Genomic DNA, 19,004 nt, shown 5'->3' with positions numbered 1-19,004 from the left:
CCTGCCCCCCCCATGGAAGGTGTTTTCTATACCTGCCCCCCCATGGAAGGTGTTTTCTATACCTGCCCCCCCATGGAAGGTGTTTTCTATACCTGCCCCCCATGGAAGGTGTTTTCTATACCTGCCCCCCCCATGGAAGGTGTTTTCTATACCTGCCCCCCATGGAAGGTGTTTTCTATACCCCCCATGGAAGGTGTTTTCTATACCTGCCCCCCCCATGGAAGGTGTTTTCTATACCTGCCCCCATGGAAGGTGTTTTCTATACCTGCCCCCCATGGAAGGTGTTTTCTTCTACCTGCTCCCCCCCCATGGAAGGTGTTTTCTATACCTGCTCCCCCCCATGGAAGGCGTTTTCTATACCTGCCCCCCCCCCATGGAAGGTGTTTTCTATACCTGCCCCCCATCCCCCCCCCATGGAAGGTGTTTTCTATACCTGCCCCCCCCCCATGGAAGGTGTTTTCTATACCTGCCCCCCCCATGGAAGGTGTTTTCTATACCTGCTCCCCATGGAAGGTGTTTTCTATACCTGCCCCCCCATGGAAGGTGTTTTCTATACCTGCTCCCCCATGGAAGGTGTTTTCTATACCTGCCCCCCCCCCATGGAAGGTGTTTTCTATACCTGCTCCCCCCCATGGAAGGTGTTTTCTATACCTGCCCCCCCCCCCCATGGAAGGTGTTTTCTATACCTGCCCCCCACCCCCCCATGGAAGGTGTTTTCTATACCTGCCCCCCCCCATGGAAGGTGTTTTCTATACCTGCCCCCCCCATGGAAGGTGTTTTCTATACCTGCCCCCCCTGCCCCCCATGGAAGGTGTTTTTCTATACCTGCCCCCCCCCATGGAAGGTGTTTTCTATACCTGCCCCCCATGGAAGGTGTTTTCTATACCTGCCCCCCATGGAAGGTGTTTTCTATACCTGCTCCCCCCCCCCATGGAAGGTGTTTTCTATACCTGCCCCCCCCCATGGAAGGTGTTTTCTATACCTGCCCCCCCCATGGAAGGTGTTTTTCTATACCTGCCCCCCCCCCATGGAAGGTGTTTTCTATACCTGCCCCCCCCCCCATGGAAGGTGTTTTCTATACCTGCTCCCCCCATGGAAGGTGTTTTCTATACCTGCTCCCCCCCCCCCATGGAAGGTGTTTTCTATACCTGCCCCCCATGGAAGGTGTTTTCTATACCTGCCCCCCATGGAAGGTGTTTTCTATACCTGCCCCCCCATGGAAGGTGTTTTCTATACCTGCCCCCCATGGAAGGTGTTTTCTATACCTGCTCCCCCCCCATGGAAGGTGTTTTCTATACCTGCCCCCCCCATGGAAGGTGTTTTCTATACCTGCCCCCCCCCATGGAAGGTGTTTTCTATACCTGCCCCCCATGGAAGGTGTTTTCTATACCTGCCCCCCATGGAAGGTGTTTTCTATACCTGCCCCCCATGGAAGGTGTTTTCTATACCTGCTCCCCCCCCATGGAAGGTGTTTTCTATACCTGCTCCCCCCATGGAAGGTGTTTTCTATACCTGCTCCCCCCATGGAAGGTGTTTTCTATACCTGCTCCCCCCATGGAAGGTGTTTTCTATACCTGCCCCCCATGGAAGGTGTTTTCTATACCTGCCCCCCATGGAAGGTGTTTTCTATACCTGCCCCCCCCCATGGAAGGTGTTTTCTATACCTGCTCACCCCCATGGAAGGTGTTTTCTATACCTGCTCCCCCCATGGAAGGTGTTTTCTATTTCTATTTCTTTCTATTAGAAACACAATCATTATATATTACTGTTGGAGCTAGAAATACAATCATTATATATTACTGTACTGTTGGAGCTAGAAACACAAGCATTATATATTACTGTTGGAGCTAGAAACACAAGCATTATATATTACTGTTAACTAGAAACACAAGCATTATATATTACTGACTGTTGGAGCTAGAAACACAAGCATTATATATTACTGTTGGAGCTGGAAATACAATCATTATATATTACTGTTGGAGCTAGAAATACAATCATTATATATTACTGTTGGAGCTAGAAATACAAGCATTATATATTACTGTTGGAGCTAGAAATACAATCATTATATATTACTGACTGTTGGAGCTAGAAACACAAGCATTATATATTACTGACTGTTGGAGCTAGAAACACAAGCATTATATATTACTGTTGGAGCTAGAAACACAAGCATTATATATTACTGACTGTTGGAGCTAGAAACACAAGCATTATATATTACTGTTGGAGCTAGAAACACAAGCATTATATATTACTGTTAACTAGAAACACAAGCATTATATATTACTGTACTGATGGAGCTAGAAACACAAGCATTATATATTACTGACTGTTGGAGCTAGAAACACAAGCATTATATATTACTGTACTGTTGGAGCTAGAAACACAAGCATTATATATTACTGTACTGTTGGAGCTAGAAACACAATCATTATATATTACTGACTGTTGGAGCTAGAAACACAATCATTATATATTACTGTTGGAGCTAGAAACACAAGCATTATATATTACTGACTGTTGGAGCTAGAAACACAAGCATTATATATTACTGTACTGTTGGAGCTAGAAACACAAGCATTATATATTACTGTACTGTTGGAGCTAGAAACACAAGCATTATATATTACTGTACTGTTGGAGCTAGAAACACAAGCATTATATATTGGAGCTGTTGGAGCTAGAAACACAATCATTATATATTGTACTGTTGGAGCTAGAAACACAATCATTATATATTACTGTACTGTTGGAGCTAGAAATACAATCATTATATATTACTGTTGGAGCTAGAAACACAAGCATTATATATTACTGTGTTGGAGCTAGAAACACAAGCATTATATATTACTGACTGTTGGAGCTAGAAACACAAGCATTATATATTACTGACTGTTGGAGCTAGAAACACAAGCATTATATATTACTGACTGTTGGAGCTAGAAACACAAGCATTATATATTACTGACTGTTGGAGCTAGAAACACAAGCATTATATATTACTGTACTGTTGGAGCTAGAAACACAAGCATTATATATTACTGTGTGGAGCTAGAAACACAATCATTATATATTACTGTACTGTTGGAGCTAGAAACACAAGCATTATATATTACTGTACTGTTGGAGCTAGAAACACAAGCATTATATATTACTGTTGGAGCTAGAAACACAATCATTATATATTACTGTTGTTGGAGCTAGAAACACAAGCATTATATATTACTGACTGTTAGCTAGAAACACAAGCATTATATATTACTGTACTGTTGGAGCTAGAAACACAAGCATTATATATTACTGTTGGAGCTAGAAACACAAGCATTATATATTACTGACTGTTGGAGCTAGAAACACAAGCATTATATATTACTGTACTGTTGGAGCTAGAAACACAAGCATTATATATTACTGACTGTTGGAACACCCTCAATAACATTGCTAAAAACATGTATGTGACCAATAACATGTGATCATCTCTCTCTCGGTCTCTACCTCCAGGTTTGTGCGTCAGTATCCGTTGCCCTGCATGCCCTGTGGTCCCTACTGAGTGGTCGAACCCTGGTGGTCCTGGGATCTGAGGAGGGGAGGGTCAGGAGGCTGGTGTCCGCTCTGGCCCTCTACGTGCCTGGACCCGGGCGCTGTGGGGAGAGGGTCCAGCCCTGGCTCTCCTGCCCCTTCAGCCTCACTGACCTACAGCGATGGAAACTCATAGGACTGCAGAGGTGAGGAGGAGGAGGAAGGGGCGGTGCCTGTGTTCTACAGCATCCTGTTATAACTAGCCTATATACGGTCTATACAGTAGACATGCCTCCGCCTCCTACCCTATATACAGTAGACATGCCTCCTCTCCTACCCTATATACAGTAGACATGCCTCCTCCTAGCTCCTACCCTATATACAGTAGACATGCCTCCTCCCCCTATATACAGTAGACATGCCTCCTCCTACCCTATATACAGTAGACATGCCTCCTACCCTATATACAGTAGACATGCCTCCTCCTACCCTATATACAGTAGACATGCCTCCTACCCTATATACAGTAGACATGCCTCCTCCTACCCTATATACAGTAGACATGCCTCCTACCCTATATACAGTAGACATGCCTCCTCCTACCCTATATACAGTAGACATGCCTCCTCCCTATATACAGTAGACATGCCTCCCTACCCTATATACAGTAGACATGCCTCCTCCTACCCTATATACAGTAGACATGCCTCCTCCCTACCCTATATACAGTAGACATGCCTCCTCCTACCCTATATACAGTAGACATGCCTCCTCCTACCCTATATACAGTAGACATGCCTCCTAGCTCCTACCCTATATACAGTAGACATGCCTCCTAGCTCTACCCTATATACAGTAGACATGCCTCCTCCTCCTACCCTATATACAGTAGACATGCCTCCTAGCTCCTACCCTATATACAGTAGACATGCCTCCTCCTACCCTATATACAGTAGACATGCCTCCTCCTACCCTATATACAGTAGACATGCCTCCTAGCTCCTACCCTATATACAGTAGACATGCCTCCTAGCTCCTACCCTATATACAGTAGACATGCCTCCTCCTCCTACCCTATATACAGTAGACATGCCTCCTAGCTCCTACCCTATATACAGTAGACATGCCTCCTAGCCCTACCCTATATACAGTAGACATGCCTCCTAGCTCCTACCCTATATACAGTAGACATGCCTCCTAGCTCCTACCCTATATACAGTAGACATGCCTCCTCCTACCCTATATACAGTAGACATGCCTCCTCCCCTATATACAGTGGACATGCCTCCTACCCTATATACAGTGGACATTCCTCCTACCCTATATACAGTAGACATGCCTCCTAGCTCCTACCCTATATACAGTAGACATGCCTCCTCCTACCCTATATACAGTAGACATGCCTCCTAGCTCCTACCCTATATACAGTAGACATGCCTCCTACCCTATATACAGTAGACATTCCTCCTACCCTATATACAGTAGACATGCCTCCTCCTACCCTATATACAGTAGACATGCCTCCTACCCTATATACAGTAGACATGCCTCCTCTCCTACCCTATATACAGTAGACATGCCTCCTACCCTATATACAGTAGACATGCCTCCTACCCTATATACAGTAGACATGCCTCCTACCCTATATACAGTAGACATGCCTCCTCCTACCCTATATACAGTAGACATGCCTCCTCCGCCCTATATACAGTAGACATTCCTCCTACCCTATATACAGTAGACATGCCTCCTAGCTCCTACCCTATATACAGTAGACATGACTCCTCCTACCCTATATACAGTAGACATGCCTCCTCCTACCCTATATACAGTAGACATGCCTCCTCCTACCCTATATACAGTAGACATGCCTCCTGGCCTACCCTATATACAGTAGACATGCCTCCTACCCTATATACAGTAGACATGCCTCCTAGCTCCTACCCTATATACAGTAGACATGCCTCCGCCTCCTACCCTATATACAGTAGACATGCCTCCTCCTACCCTATATACAGTAGACATGCCTCCTACCCTATATACAGTAGACATGCCTCCTCCTACCCTATATACAGTAGACATGCCTCCTAGCCCTACCCTATATACAGTAGACATGCCTCCTAGCTCCTACCCTATATACAGTAGACATGCCTCCTCCTACCCTATATACAGTAGACATGCCTACCCTATATACAGTAGACATGCCTCCTAGCTCCTACCCTATATACAGTAGACATGCCTCCTAGCTCCTACCCTATATACAGTAGACATGCCTCCTCCTACCCTATATACAGTAGACATGCCTCCTCCTACCCTATATACAGTAGACATGCCTCCTAGCTCCTACCCTATATACAGTAGACATGCCTCCTCCTACCCTATATACAGTAGACATGCCTCCTCCTACCCTATATACAGTAGACATGCCTCCTCCTACCCTATATACAGTAGACATGCCTCCTACCCTATATACAGTAGACATGCCTCCTAGCTCCTACCCTATATACAGTAGACATGCCTCCTAGCTCCTACCCTATATACAGTAGACATGCCTCCTCCTACCCTATATACAGTAGACATGCCTCCTAGCTCCTACCCTATATACAGTAGACATGCCTCCTAGCTCCTACCCTATATACAGTAGACATGCCTCCTACCTAGACATGCCTCCTATATATACAGTAGACATGCCTCCTAGCTCCTACCCTATATACAGTAGACATGCCTCCTACCCTATATACAGTAGACATGCCTCCTACTCTATATACAGTAGACATGCCTCCTCCTACCCTATATACAGTAGACATGCCTCCTAGCTCCTACCCTATATACAGTAGACATGCCTCCTAGCTCCTACCCTATATACAGTAGACATGCCTCCTCCTACCCTATATACAGTAGACATGCCTCCTCCCTACCCTATATACAGTAGACATGCCTCCTAGCTCCTACCCTATATACAGTAGACATGCCTCCTAGCTCCTACAGTAGACATGCTCCTACCCTATATACAGTAGACATGCCTCCTAGCTCCTACCCTATATACAGTAGACATGCCTCCTACCCTATATACAGTAGACATGCCTCCTAGTAGACATCCTCCTACCCTATATACAGTAGACATGCCTCCTAGCTCCTACCCTATATACAGTAGACATGCCTCCTCCTACCCTATATACAGTAGACATGCCTCCTCCTACCCTATATACAGTAGACATGCCTCCTAGCTCCTACCCTATATACAGTAGACATGCCTCCTCCTACCCTATATACAGTAGACATGCCTCCTACCCTATATACAGTAGACATGCCTCCTCCTACCCTATATACAGTAGACATGCCTCCTCCTACCCTATATACAGTAGACATGCCTCCTACCCTATATACAGTAGACATGCCTCCTAGCTCCTACCCTATATACAGTAGACATGCCTCCTCCTACCCTATATACAGTAGACATGCCTCCTCCTACCCTATATACAGTAGACATGCCTCCTAGCTCCTACCCTATATACAGTAGACATGCCTCCTCCTACCCTATATACAGTAGACATGCCTCCTCCTACCCTATATACAGTAGACATGCCTCCTAGCTCCTACCCTATATACAGTAGACATGCCTCCTAGCCCTACCCTATACAGTAGACATGCCTCCTAGTAGACATGCCTCCTACCCTATATACAGTAGACATGCCTCCTAGCTCCTACCCTATATACAGTAGACATGCCTCCTAGCTCCTACCCTATATACAGTAGACATGCCTCCTCCTACCCTATATACAGTAGACATGCCTCCTAGCTCCTAGACTCCTACCCTATATACAGTAGACATGCCTCCTACTCCTATATACAGTAGACATGCCTCCCTAGCAGTCCTACCCCTATATACAGTAGACATGCCTCCTAGCTCCTACCCTATATACAGTAGACATGCCTCCTACCCTATATACAGTAGACATGCCTCCTCCTACCCTATATACAGTAGACATGCCTCCTCCTCCTACCCTATATACAGTAGACATGCCTCCTACCCTATATATACAGTAGACATGCCTCCTCCTACCCTATATACAGTAGACATGCCTCCTAGCTCCTACCCTATATACAGTAGACATGCCTCCTAGCTACCCTATATACAGTAGACATGCCTCCTAGCTCCTATATACAGTAGACATGCCTCCTCCTACCCTATATACAGTAGACATGCCTCCTACCCTATATACAGTAGACATGCCTCCTAGCTCCTACCCTATATACAGTAGACATGCCTCCTAGCTCCTACCCTATATACAGTAGACATGCCTCCTCCCTACCCTATATACAGTAGACATGCCTCCTACCCCTATATATACAGTAGACATGCCTCCTAGCTCCTACCCTATATACAGTAGACATGCCTCCTAGCTCCTACCCTATATACAGTAGACATGCCTCCTAGCTCCTACCCTATATACAGTAGACATGCCTCCTCCTACCCTATATACAGTAGACATGCCTCCTAGCTCCTACCCTATATACAGTAGACATGCCTCCTAGCCCTACCCTATATACAGTAGACATGCCTCCTCCTACCCTATATACAGTAGACATGCCTCCTCCTACCCTATATACAGTAGACATGCCTCCTACCCTATATACAGTAGACATGCCTCCTACCCTATATACAGTAGACATGCCTCCTACCCTATATACAGTAGACCTCCTACCCTATATACAGTAGACATGCCTCCTACCCTATATACAGTAGACATGCCTCCGCCTCCTACCCTATATACAGTAGACATGCCTCCTACTCCTATATACAGTAGACATGACTCCTACCCTCTATACAGTAGACATGCCTCCTACCCTATATACAGTAGACATGCCTACTCCTACCCTATATACAGTAGACATGCCTCCTCCTACCCTATATACAGTAGACATGCCTCCTACCCTATATACAGTAGACATGCCTCCTCCTACCCTATATACAGTAGACATGCCTCCTCCTACCCTATATACAGTAGACATGCCTCCTCCCTACCCTATATACAGTAGACATGCCTCCTCCTACCCTATATACAGTAGACATGCCTCCTCCTACCCTATATACAGTAGACATGCCTCCTCCTACCCTATATACAGTAGACATGCCTCCTAGCTCCTACCCTATATACAGTAGACATGCCTCCTAGCCTCCTACCCTATATACAGTAGACATGCCTCCTAGCCCTACCCTATATACAGTAGACATGCCTCCTAGCTCCTACCCTATATACAGTAGACATGCCTCCTCCTACCCTATATACAGTAGACATGCCTCCTACCCTACCCTATATACAGTAGACATGCCTCCTAGCTCCTACCCTATATACAGTAGACATGCCTCCTCCTACCCTATATACAGTAGACATGCCTCCTACCCTATATACAGTAGACATTCCTCCTACCCTATATACAGTAGACATGCCTCCTCCTACCCTATATACAGTAGACATGCCTCCTCCTACCCTATATACAGTAGACATGCCTCCTCTCCTACCCTATATACAGTAGACATGCCTCCTACCCTACCCTATATACAGTAGACATGCCTCCTCCTACCCTATATACAGTAGACATGCCTCCTACCCTATATACAGTAGACATGCCTCCGCCTCCTACCCTATATACAGTAGACATGCCTCCGCCTCCTACCCTATATACAGTAGACATGCCTCCTACCCTATATACAGTAGACATGCCTCCTACCCTATATACAGTAGACATGCCTCCTACCTATATACCCTATATACAGTAGACATGCCTCCTACCCTATATACAGTAGACATGCCTCCCTAGCCTCCTACCCTATATACAGTAGACATGCCTCCTAGCTCCTACCCTATATACAGTAGACATGCCTCCTAGCTCCTACCCTATATACAGTAGACATGCCTCCTAGCTCCTACCCTATATACAGTAGACATGCCTCCTAGCTCCTACCCTATATACAGTTGACATGCCTCCTAGCTCCTACCCTATATACAGTAGACATGCCTCCTAGCTCCTACCCTATATACAGTAGACATGCCTCCTAGCTCCTACCCTATATACAGTAGACATGCCTCCTAGCTCCTACCCTATATACAGTAGATATGCCTCCTACCCTATATACAGTAGACATGCCTCCTAGCTCCTACCCTATATACAGTAGACATGCCTCCTAGCTCCTACCCTATATACAGTAGATATGCCTCCTACCCTATATACAGTAGACATGCCTCCTAGCTCCTACTCATACAGACAGCCTAATTAAAGTCTACCCCTCATTTTGCGGCCTTATTGATCAATATAAAATCTGTCTAGACTTTCACGAGGCGCTATGCATCTCACTCAGACTGAAGTTCTCCTCCCTCTTTACCTCCCAGGATGGCGTCTCCCGTGGGGACCAGCATGCTCTGCTCTCTGTCTCGCTACAGCCGTTACATCTCCGTCCTGGACGCCGACCGGAAGACCCTCCGTTGCCCCGGCTACCGCGGAACCCTCCTGGCCAACGTGGCGGACCACCGAACCCGTCTGCGTCGAGGTTCCACCTACTTCCTTCATCTCCAGAACGTGCTCAGTAGACTGGCTTCCCGGGCCTTCCTCCTTAGCTTTACGCATCACCTCCACCTTCCCATCAGCCACCTGGAGCAGAGACAGGAAGTGGAGGAGAGGACGAGGGGCTTCCTGAGGGATCAGCTCAGGCTTGGGGAAGACGACTGTTCCATCCTGATGTACCTGAGTCAGCTGATCACACAGCACTACCTGGACAGTACCCCAGGAGGAGCTGTTACTACACAACCCCACCTGGAGAAGGACAACACGCCTGGAACCAACCAGCAGCACCTGGACAGTACCTCAGGAGGCGCTGTTACGACACAACCCCACCTGGAGAAGGACAACACGCCTGGAACCACACAGCAGGACCTGGAAGCTAACAACATACTAGACCCTGCCACTGGGGTGCTATAACCCCAGAGCAGTACCTAGACCCTACCACTGGGGGCACTATAAACCCAGAGCAGTACCTAGACCCTACCACTGGGGGCACTATAAAACCAGAGCAGTACCTAGACCCTACCACTGGGGGCACTATAAAACCAGAGCAGTACCTAGACCCTACCACTGGGGGCGCTATAAACCCAGAGCAGTACCTAGACCCTACCACTGGGGGTGCTATAACCCCAGAGCAGTACCTAGACCCTACCACTGGGGGTGCTATAACCCCAGAGCAGTACCTAGAACCTACCACTGGGGGTGCTATAACCCCAGAGCAGTACCTAGACCCTACCACTGGGGGTGCTATAACCCCAGAGCAGTACCTAGACCCTACCACTGGGGGTGCTATAACCCCAGAGCAGTACTTAGAACCTACCATCCATCAGTCTGCTACTAGGAGCAGTGCTCCACCCAGCTTCACCTTTAACTACACCACCAGTCTCCTATACAAGATCTGATCTGAAACACTGACTGTGGTCGAATCTCCTGAGAGCCTTCAAGTCCTCTCTACTCACCTCCTCAAAACAACACCGGAGGAGACAGATCTGCGGTAGATTCACTCTGGGTTGGAGACGGGAGGGCCTGTCTCTGTCTCCTAGGTAACCAGGAGAGACTGAGGGCCTGTCTCTGTCTCCTAGGTAACCAGGAGAGACTGAGGGCCTGTCTCTGTCTCCTAGGTAACCAGGAGAGACTGAGGGCCTGTCTCTGTCTCTCTAGGTAACCAGGAGACTGACTGAGGGCCCTGTCTCTGTCTCCTAGGTAACCAGGAGAGACTGAGGGCCTGTCTCTGTCTCCTAGGTAACCAGGAGTGACTGAGGGCCTGTCTCTGTCTCCTAGGTAACCAGGAGAGACTGAGGGCCTGTCTCTGTCTCCTAGGTAACCAGGAGAGACTGAGGGCCTGTCTCTGTCTCCTAGGTAACCAGGAGAGACTGAGGGCCTGTCTCTGTCTCCTAGGTAACCAGGAGAGACTGAGGGCCTGTCTCTGTCTCCTAGGTAACCAGGAGAGACTGAGGGGGTTTAGTGAATGTAATGTAGCAGTGTTCACGTCATTGACGTCGCAATCATGCTGTCCATCAAGTCCTCCTTCCGATGAATGCCCTAACCTCGGGGGGACCTGGACGCTGATTTTGATTGATTGACAAGTCACTATGAACCGTCCTTCTGATCTGAGCGAGAAGTGTGTGTGTTGTGTGTGAAACGTTAATATGTTCTGTGTGCGTTCGTGCCGGTCTGTCTCCCGTGACGTTGCATGTTGTCCACGGAACCACAGTACTACTACAGTTGCTTAGGAACGTTGCCGTTGTAAAAAGACCAGATTGGTGCCCATTCAACACATCTAATCTAATGAAAGAGGATCATTTGTCATATCTGTTATGATGTATGTTTTGTAACAAACCCACATGTAGTTACTTAAGTCCCGATATATTGGACTGTTTTCCCTGCGTAACATGTAGAAGTTGTCCCTTTTTCAGGTTTAGAAGAAGAGGTGACCGCTAAATGCTAACTCCCATCCGTATAAGCTGGTAGCATAGCTAGCATACAGAAATCGTTGATGGTAGTCATGTCGTTTAAAAAAAAAACTAATGCACTTGATTGGTGACGATGAGTTGATAACGTCCACACAAGCATTATACCTGAACATCGTGTGAAATAGACAGTAGCGTAACTGTAGGCTAATTTAGCTTTGGGGTAGGGGGACAATGAGGAAGCTTGGGGATCTTAACCCCGACGCGTTTCCATGGCAACGGCATTCCCATTGTTTTGTTCAGTTGGATTTAGCTCGTTACTGCATCTGTAACCAACGACGTGTATATAGACTCTGGACTGCTGATGCTTTGTTTTGGCCATTTAGAGGCTTTAAGCCACCGGTCGGCCATTTTGACAGTCCTCCATAGGATGGAATGGAATTCTACAGCATTTCAATTAAAGGTTTCGAGGACCAAATTACATGTATTTCAGTATTTGTCGTTGTTGTAGTTTGGGACAGTAACATTAGTAGTTTTAAGGGGGTGTTTATTTTTTTAGTGTAGCTCACATGTGTAAAATTATACATTTAAGGTGTATAATGGAATAAACGTGTCAGAAATGAATGTTGTGACATTAGTAAATGGATTTCTATATCTTCCAACATATTATTTACAATTGAGAGCCAAAATGGCTGCCGGTGGCTTCAATACAGCACCCCTGTCAGCCATCCAGGGTTTATACACATCATTAAGGAGAGCCAAGATGGCTGCCGGTGGCTTCAATACAGCACCCCTGTCAGCCATCCAGGGTTTATACACATCATTAAGGAGAGCCAAGATGGCTGCCGGTGGCTTCAATACAGCACCCCCTGTCAGCCATCCAGGGTTTATACACATCATTAAGGAGAGCCAAGATGGCTGCCGGTGGCTTCAATACAGCACCCCCTGTCAGCCATCCAGGGTTTATACACATCATTAAGGAGAGCCAAGATGGCTGCCGGTGGCTTCAATACAGCACCCCCTGTCAGCCATCCAGGGTTTATACACATCATTAAGGAGAGCCAAGATGGCTGCCGGTGGCCAATACAGCACCCCTGTCAGCCATCCAGGGTTTATACACATCATTAAGGAGAGCCAAGATGGCTGCCGGTGGCTTCAATACAGCACCCCCTGTCAGCCATCCAGGGTTTATACACATCATTAAGGAGAGCCAAGATGGCTGCCGGTGGCTTCAATACAGCACCCCGTCAGCCATCCAGGGTTTATACACATCATTAAGGAGAGCCAAGATGGCTGCCGGTGGCTTCAATACAGCACCCCCGTCAGCCATCCAGGGTTTATACACATCATTAAGGAGAGCCAAGATGGCTGCCGGTGGCTTCAATACAGCACCCCCCTGTCAGCCATCCAGGGTTTATACACATCATTAAGGAGAGCCAAGATGGCTGCCGGTGGCTTCAATACAGCACCCCCTGTCAGCCATCCAGGGTTTATACACATCATTAAGGAGAGCCAAGATGGCTGCCGGTGGCTTCAATACTGCACCCCTTTGTCAGCCATCCAGGGTTTATACACATCATTGATTTATAGAGCCCCATAGTGGTGTCATAATTCCCATAAAACCTAGCGGTCAAATAGGGAAATGGTTCCAATCATTTTTCCACCATGTTAATCTCTCTCGGACAAGGTGACTTTTATCAATATATTCGGCTCTGTTTACTCTGATTTGAAAATGCTAATTAGCATCAAAGTAGACATGCAAAACTACAAATCCCAGCATGCTCCTGCACGTCATCTCTAGCTGACACCTTTGCTAACAGGTATTGTGTCAATTAAAAACTTACACAAGACAGTTCGCAGAATTGTCCATTTAAATTAAATGTAGCCAATTTATTAATAACTACATTTAGCTAACATTAGATAGTTAATACAGAGATTCTTACCTTTGTCTCGATTCGTCAGTCTCTTGTCCAGATCATCATGGTATTTGTAGTTCTTTATGATAGCCACATTAGCAGCTAATTAGCGTATTTTTTTTTTTGTGTGTGGGGGGAGGGGTAAATAAAGGCAACCTATATTTGATTTAAAGAATCACCTTGTCCAAGAGAGATTTACACAGCCCTTATTTTAAGATCCTGAACTGTATTCTGAGAAAACTATTCGAACCATTCCCCTGTTATTGGGTCCTATGACTCTACTGTGGTACTCTACAGAGGGACTGTCAGATGTGAACCATTCCCTGTTATTGGGTCCTATGACTCTACTGTGGTACTCTACAGAGGAGGGACTGTCAGATGTGAACCATTCCCCTGTTATTGGGTCCTATGACTGTACTGTGGTACTCTACAGAGGAGGGACTCAGATGTGAACCATTCCCCTGTTATTGGGTCCTATGACTGTACTGTGGTACTCTACAGAGGAGGGACTGTCAGATGTGAACCATTCCCCTGTTATTGGGTCCTATGACTGTACTGTGGTACTCTACAGAGGAGGGACTGTCAGATGTGAACCATTCCCCTGTTATTGGGTCCTATGACTGTACTGTGGTACTCTACAGAGGAGGGACTGTCAGATGTGAACCATTCCCCTGTTATTGGGTCCTATGACTGTACTGTGGTACTCTACAGAGGGACTGTCAGATGCACCATAATAACCTGAAGATAAAGCAGTACTGGAAGCCATATTTAAAATGGCATACGTGGAGCATGCTGGGAAGAAATCTGATTTAAAACAGGATTTATAATGGATTTTCAGATGGTCACCGTTCATATAATACATACAGTTGGAGTCGGAAGTTTACATACACTTAGGTTGGGGTCACTAAAACTCGTTTTTCAACCACTCCACACATTTCTTGTTAACAAACTATAGTTATGGCAAGTCGGTTAGGACATCTACTTTGTGCACGACACAAGTCATTTTTCCAACAATTGTTTACAGACAGATTACTGTCAGGAGGAATGAGCCAAAATTCACCCAACTTATTGTGGGAAGATTGTGGAAGGCTACCTGAAACGTTTGACCCAAGTTGAACAATTTAAAGGCAATGCTACCAAATACTAATTGAGTGAATGTAAACCTCTGACCCACTGGGAATGTGATGAAAAAAATAAAAGCTGAAATAAATCTCTCTCTACTATTATTCTGACATTTCACATTCTTAAAATAAAGTGGTGATCCCAACGGACCTAAAACAGGGATTTTTTACTTGGATTAAATGTCAGAAATTGTGAAAAACTGAGTTTAAATGTATTTGGCTAAGGTGTATGTAAACTTCCTACTTCAACTGTACATCAGACGATATTGGCGAGCTATTTTCACAGGTACATTATTTTCCCCATTTCAACCTGATGCTTAAATATTGTGATATTTCAACCTGGAAGTAACATGTAAAGGGAGAAGTGCAATGTAACGACACAACAACAACCAGGAAATATGTAACAACACAACAACAACCAGGAAATATGTAACAACAACCAGGAAATATGTAACGACAACAACCAGGAAATATGTAACAACAACAACCAGGAAATATGTAACAACAACAACAACAACCAGGAAATATGTAACAACAACAACCAGGAAATATGTAACAACACAACAACAACCAGGAAATATGTAACAACAACAACCAGGAAATATGTAACAACAACAACAACAACCAGGAAATATGTAACAACAACAACCAGGAAATATGTAACAACACAACAACAACCAGGAAATATGTAACAACAACAACCAGGAAATATGTAACAACAACAACCAGGAAATATGTAACGACAACAACCAGGAAATATGTAACAACACAACAACCAGGAAATATGTAACAACACAACAACCAGGAAATATGTAACAACAACCAGGAAATATGTAACAATAACAACCAGGAAATATGTAACAACAACCAGGAAATATGTAACAACACAACAACCAGGAAATATGTAACGACAACCAGGAAATATGTAACACAACAACAACCAGGAAATATGTAACAATACAACAACAACCAGGAAATATGTAACAACACAACAACCAGGAAATATGTAACAACACAACAACCAGGAAATATGTAACAACACAACAACCAGGAAATATGTAACAATACAACAACAACCAGGAAATATGTAACAACACAACAACCAGGAAATATGTAACAACACAACCAGGAAATATGTAACAACAACAACCAGGAAATATGTAACGACAACAACCAGGAAATATGTAACAACAACAACCAGGAAATAGGTCCTTAATACCGTAGGGATGTTGGGTGTTATATATTTAAAGCAGCGTTTCCCCAAACTCGGTCCTGGGGACCCTAGGTTGTATGGTGCTAGGGAAAAACACCAAAAGGTAGTACCCATTGGGGTCCCCAGGACCGAGTTTGAGAAACACTGCTTTTAATGTATTACTGTCCACAAATGGTGACCACAGCTCTTCCCAAAATACATTTAAATATGTTACATTTAAAATATATATGTAAATATAAATATGTACATTTAAAATGTTTTTCGAAGGTTGTCGTAGTAACGTTGTCGTAGTAACGTTGTGGGAGGGTTGTGACGTCAGCATGAGGGTGTAAGGGGGTCGTTTTTAAACATTGACGCGACGACCACCGTTTTACTGAGATGTTGACCAAATGTTTGTGGATTGACGCGATAACCTGTCACCAGACCATTCCATCTATAATCTGTTACCAGACCATTCCATCTATAACCTGTTACCAGACCATTCCATCTATAACCTGTTACCAGACCATTCCATCTACACATCTATAACCTGTTACCAGACCATTCCATCTATAACCTGTTACCAGACCATTCCATCTACAACCTGTTACCAGACCATTCCATCTATAATCTGTTACCAGACCATTCCATCTACAACCTGTTACCAGACCTTTCCATCTATAACCTGTTACCAGACCATTCCATCTACAACCTGTTACCAGACCATTCCATCTATAACCTGTCACCAGACCATTCCATCTATAACCTGTTACCAGACCATTCCATCTATAACCTGTCACCAGACCATTCCATCTATAACCTGTTACCAGACCATTCCATCTATAACCTGTCACCAGACCATTCCATCTATAACCTGTTACCAGACCATTCCATCTATAATCTGTTACCAGACCATTCCATCTATAACCTGTTACCAGACCATTCCATCTATAACCTGTTACCAGACCATTCCATCTATAACCTGTTACCAGACCATTCCATCTATAACCTGTTACCAGACCATTCCATCTACAACCTGTTACCAGACCATTCCATCTATAACCTGTTACCAGACCATTCCATCTATAACCTGTTACCAGACCATTCCATCTACAACCTGTTACCAGACCATTCCATCTATAACCTGTTACCAGACCATTCCATCTATAACCTGTTACCAGACCATTCCATCTATAACCTGTTACCAGACCATTCCATCTATAACCTGTTACCAGACCATTCCATCTATAACCTGTTACCAGACCATTCCATCTATAACCTGTTACCAGACCATTCCATCTATAACCTGTTACCAGACCATTCCATCTATAACCTGTTACCAGACCATTCCATCTATAACCTGTTACCAGACCATTCCATCTATAACCTGTTACCAGACCATTCCATCTATAACCTGTTACCAGACCATTCCATCTATAACCTGTTACCAGACCATTCCATCTATAACCTGTTACCAGACCATTCCATCTACACATCTATAACCTGTCACCAGACCATTCCATCTATAACCTGTTACCAGACCATTCCATCTATAACCTGTTACCAGACCATTCCATCTATAACCTGTTATCAGACCATTCCATCTACAACCTGTTACCAGACCATTCCATCTATAACCTGTTACCAGACCATTCCATCTATAACCTGTTACCAGACCATTCCATCTATAACCTGTTACCAGACCATTCCATCTACAACCTGTTACCAGACCATTCCATCTATAACCTGTTACCAGACCATTCCATCTACAACCTGTTACCAGACCATTCCATCTATAACCTGTTACCAGACCATTCCATCTATAATCTGTTACCAGACCATTCCATCTATAACCTGTTACCAGACCATTCCATCTATAACCTGTTACCAGACCATTCCATCTGTTACAGACCATTCCATCTATAACCTGTTAGACCATTCCATCTATAACCTGTTACCAGACCATTCCATCTATAACCTGTTACCAGACCATTCCATCTATAACCTGTTACCAGACCATTCCATCTATAACCTGTTACCAGACCATTCCATCTATAACCTGTTACCAGACCATTCCATCTATAACCTGTTACCAGACCATTCCATCTATAACCTGTTACCAGACCATTCCATCTATAACCTGTTACCAGACCATTCCATCTATAACCTGTTACCAGACCATTCCATCTATAACCTGTTACCAGACCATTCCATCTATAACCTGTTACCAGACCATTCCATCTTCTATAACCTGTTACCAGACCATTCCATCCATCTATAACCTGTTACCAGACCATTCCATCTATAACCTGTTACCAGACCATTCCATCTATAACCTGTTATCAGACCATTCCATCTACAACCTGTTACCAGACCATTCCATCTATAACCTGTTACCAGACCATTCCATCTATAACCTGTTACCAGACCATTCCATCTATAACCTGTTACCAGACCATTCCATCTACACATCTATAACCTGTTACCAGACCATTCCATCTATAACCTGTTACCAGACCATTCCATCTACAACCTGTTACCAGACCATTCCATCTATAACCTGTTACCAGACCATTCCATCTATAATCTGTTACCAGACCATTCCATCTATAACCTGTTACCAGACCATTCCATCTATAACCTGTTACCAGACCATTCCATCTACAACCTGTTACCAGACCATTCCATCTATAACCTGTTACCAGACCATTCCATCTATAACCTGTTACCAGACCATTCCATCTATAACCTGTTACCAGACCATTCCATCTACAACCTG

General features: G+C 44.9%; 1 protein-coding gene across 1 annotated transcript; it reads left to right on the top strand.

Annotated features, from left to right (window-relative positions):
• Window positions 1-3,507: 3,507 nt before the first annotated feature.
• On the top strand, window positions 3,508-11,055 carry LOC112241651 (guanine nucleotide exchange protein smcr8a; the record flags this gene model as incomplete). The annotated part of the gene is made up of 2 exons (XM_042315647.1): window positions 3,508-3,731; window positions 9,918-11,055. Coding segments are annotated over 2 exons (810 nt in total), but the record flags the coding sequence as incomplete, so codon positions are not given.
• Between the last annotated feature and the right edge of the window lie 7,949 nt (window positions 11,056-19,004).

Source organism: Oncorhynchus tshawytscha, unplaced genomic scaffold, assembly GCF_018296145.1.
Source record: "Oncorhynchus tshawytscha isolate Ot180627B unplaced genomic scaffold, Otsh_v2.0 Un_contig_4570_pilon_pilon, whole genome shotgun sequence".
NCBI lineage: Eukaryota > Metazoa > Chordata > Actinopteri > Salmoniformes > Salmonidae > Oncorhynchus > Oncorhynchus tshawytscha.
Note: the sequence above shows the minus strand (reverse complement) of the source record. Positions and strands in the feature narration are given on the sequence as shown.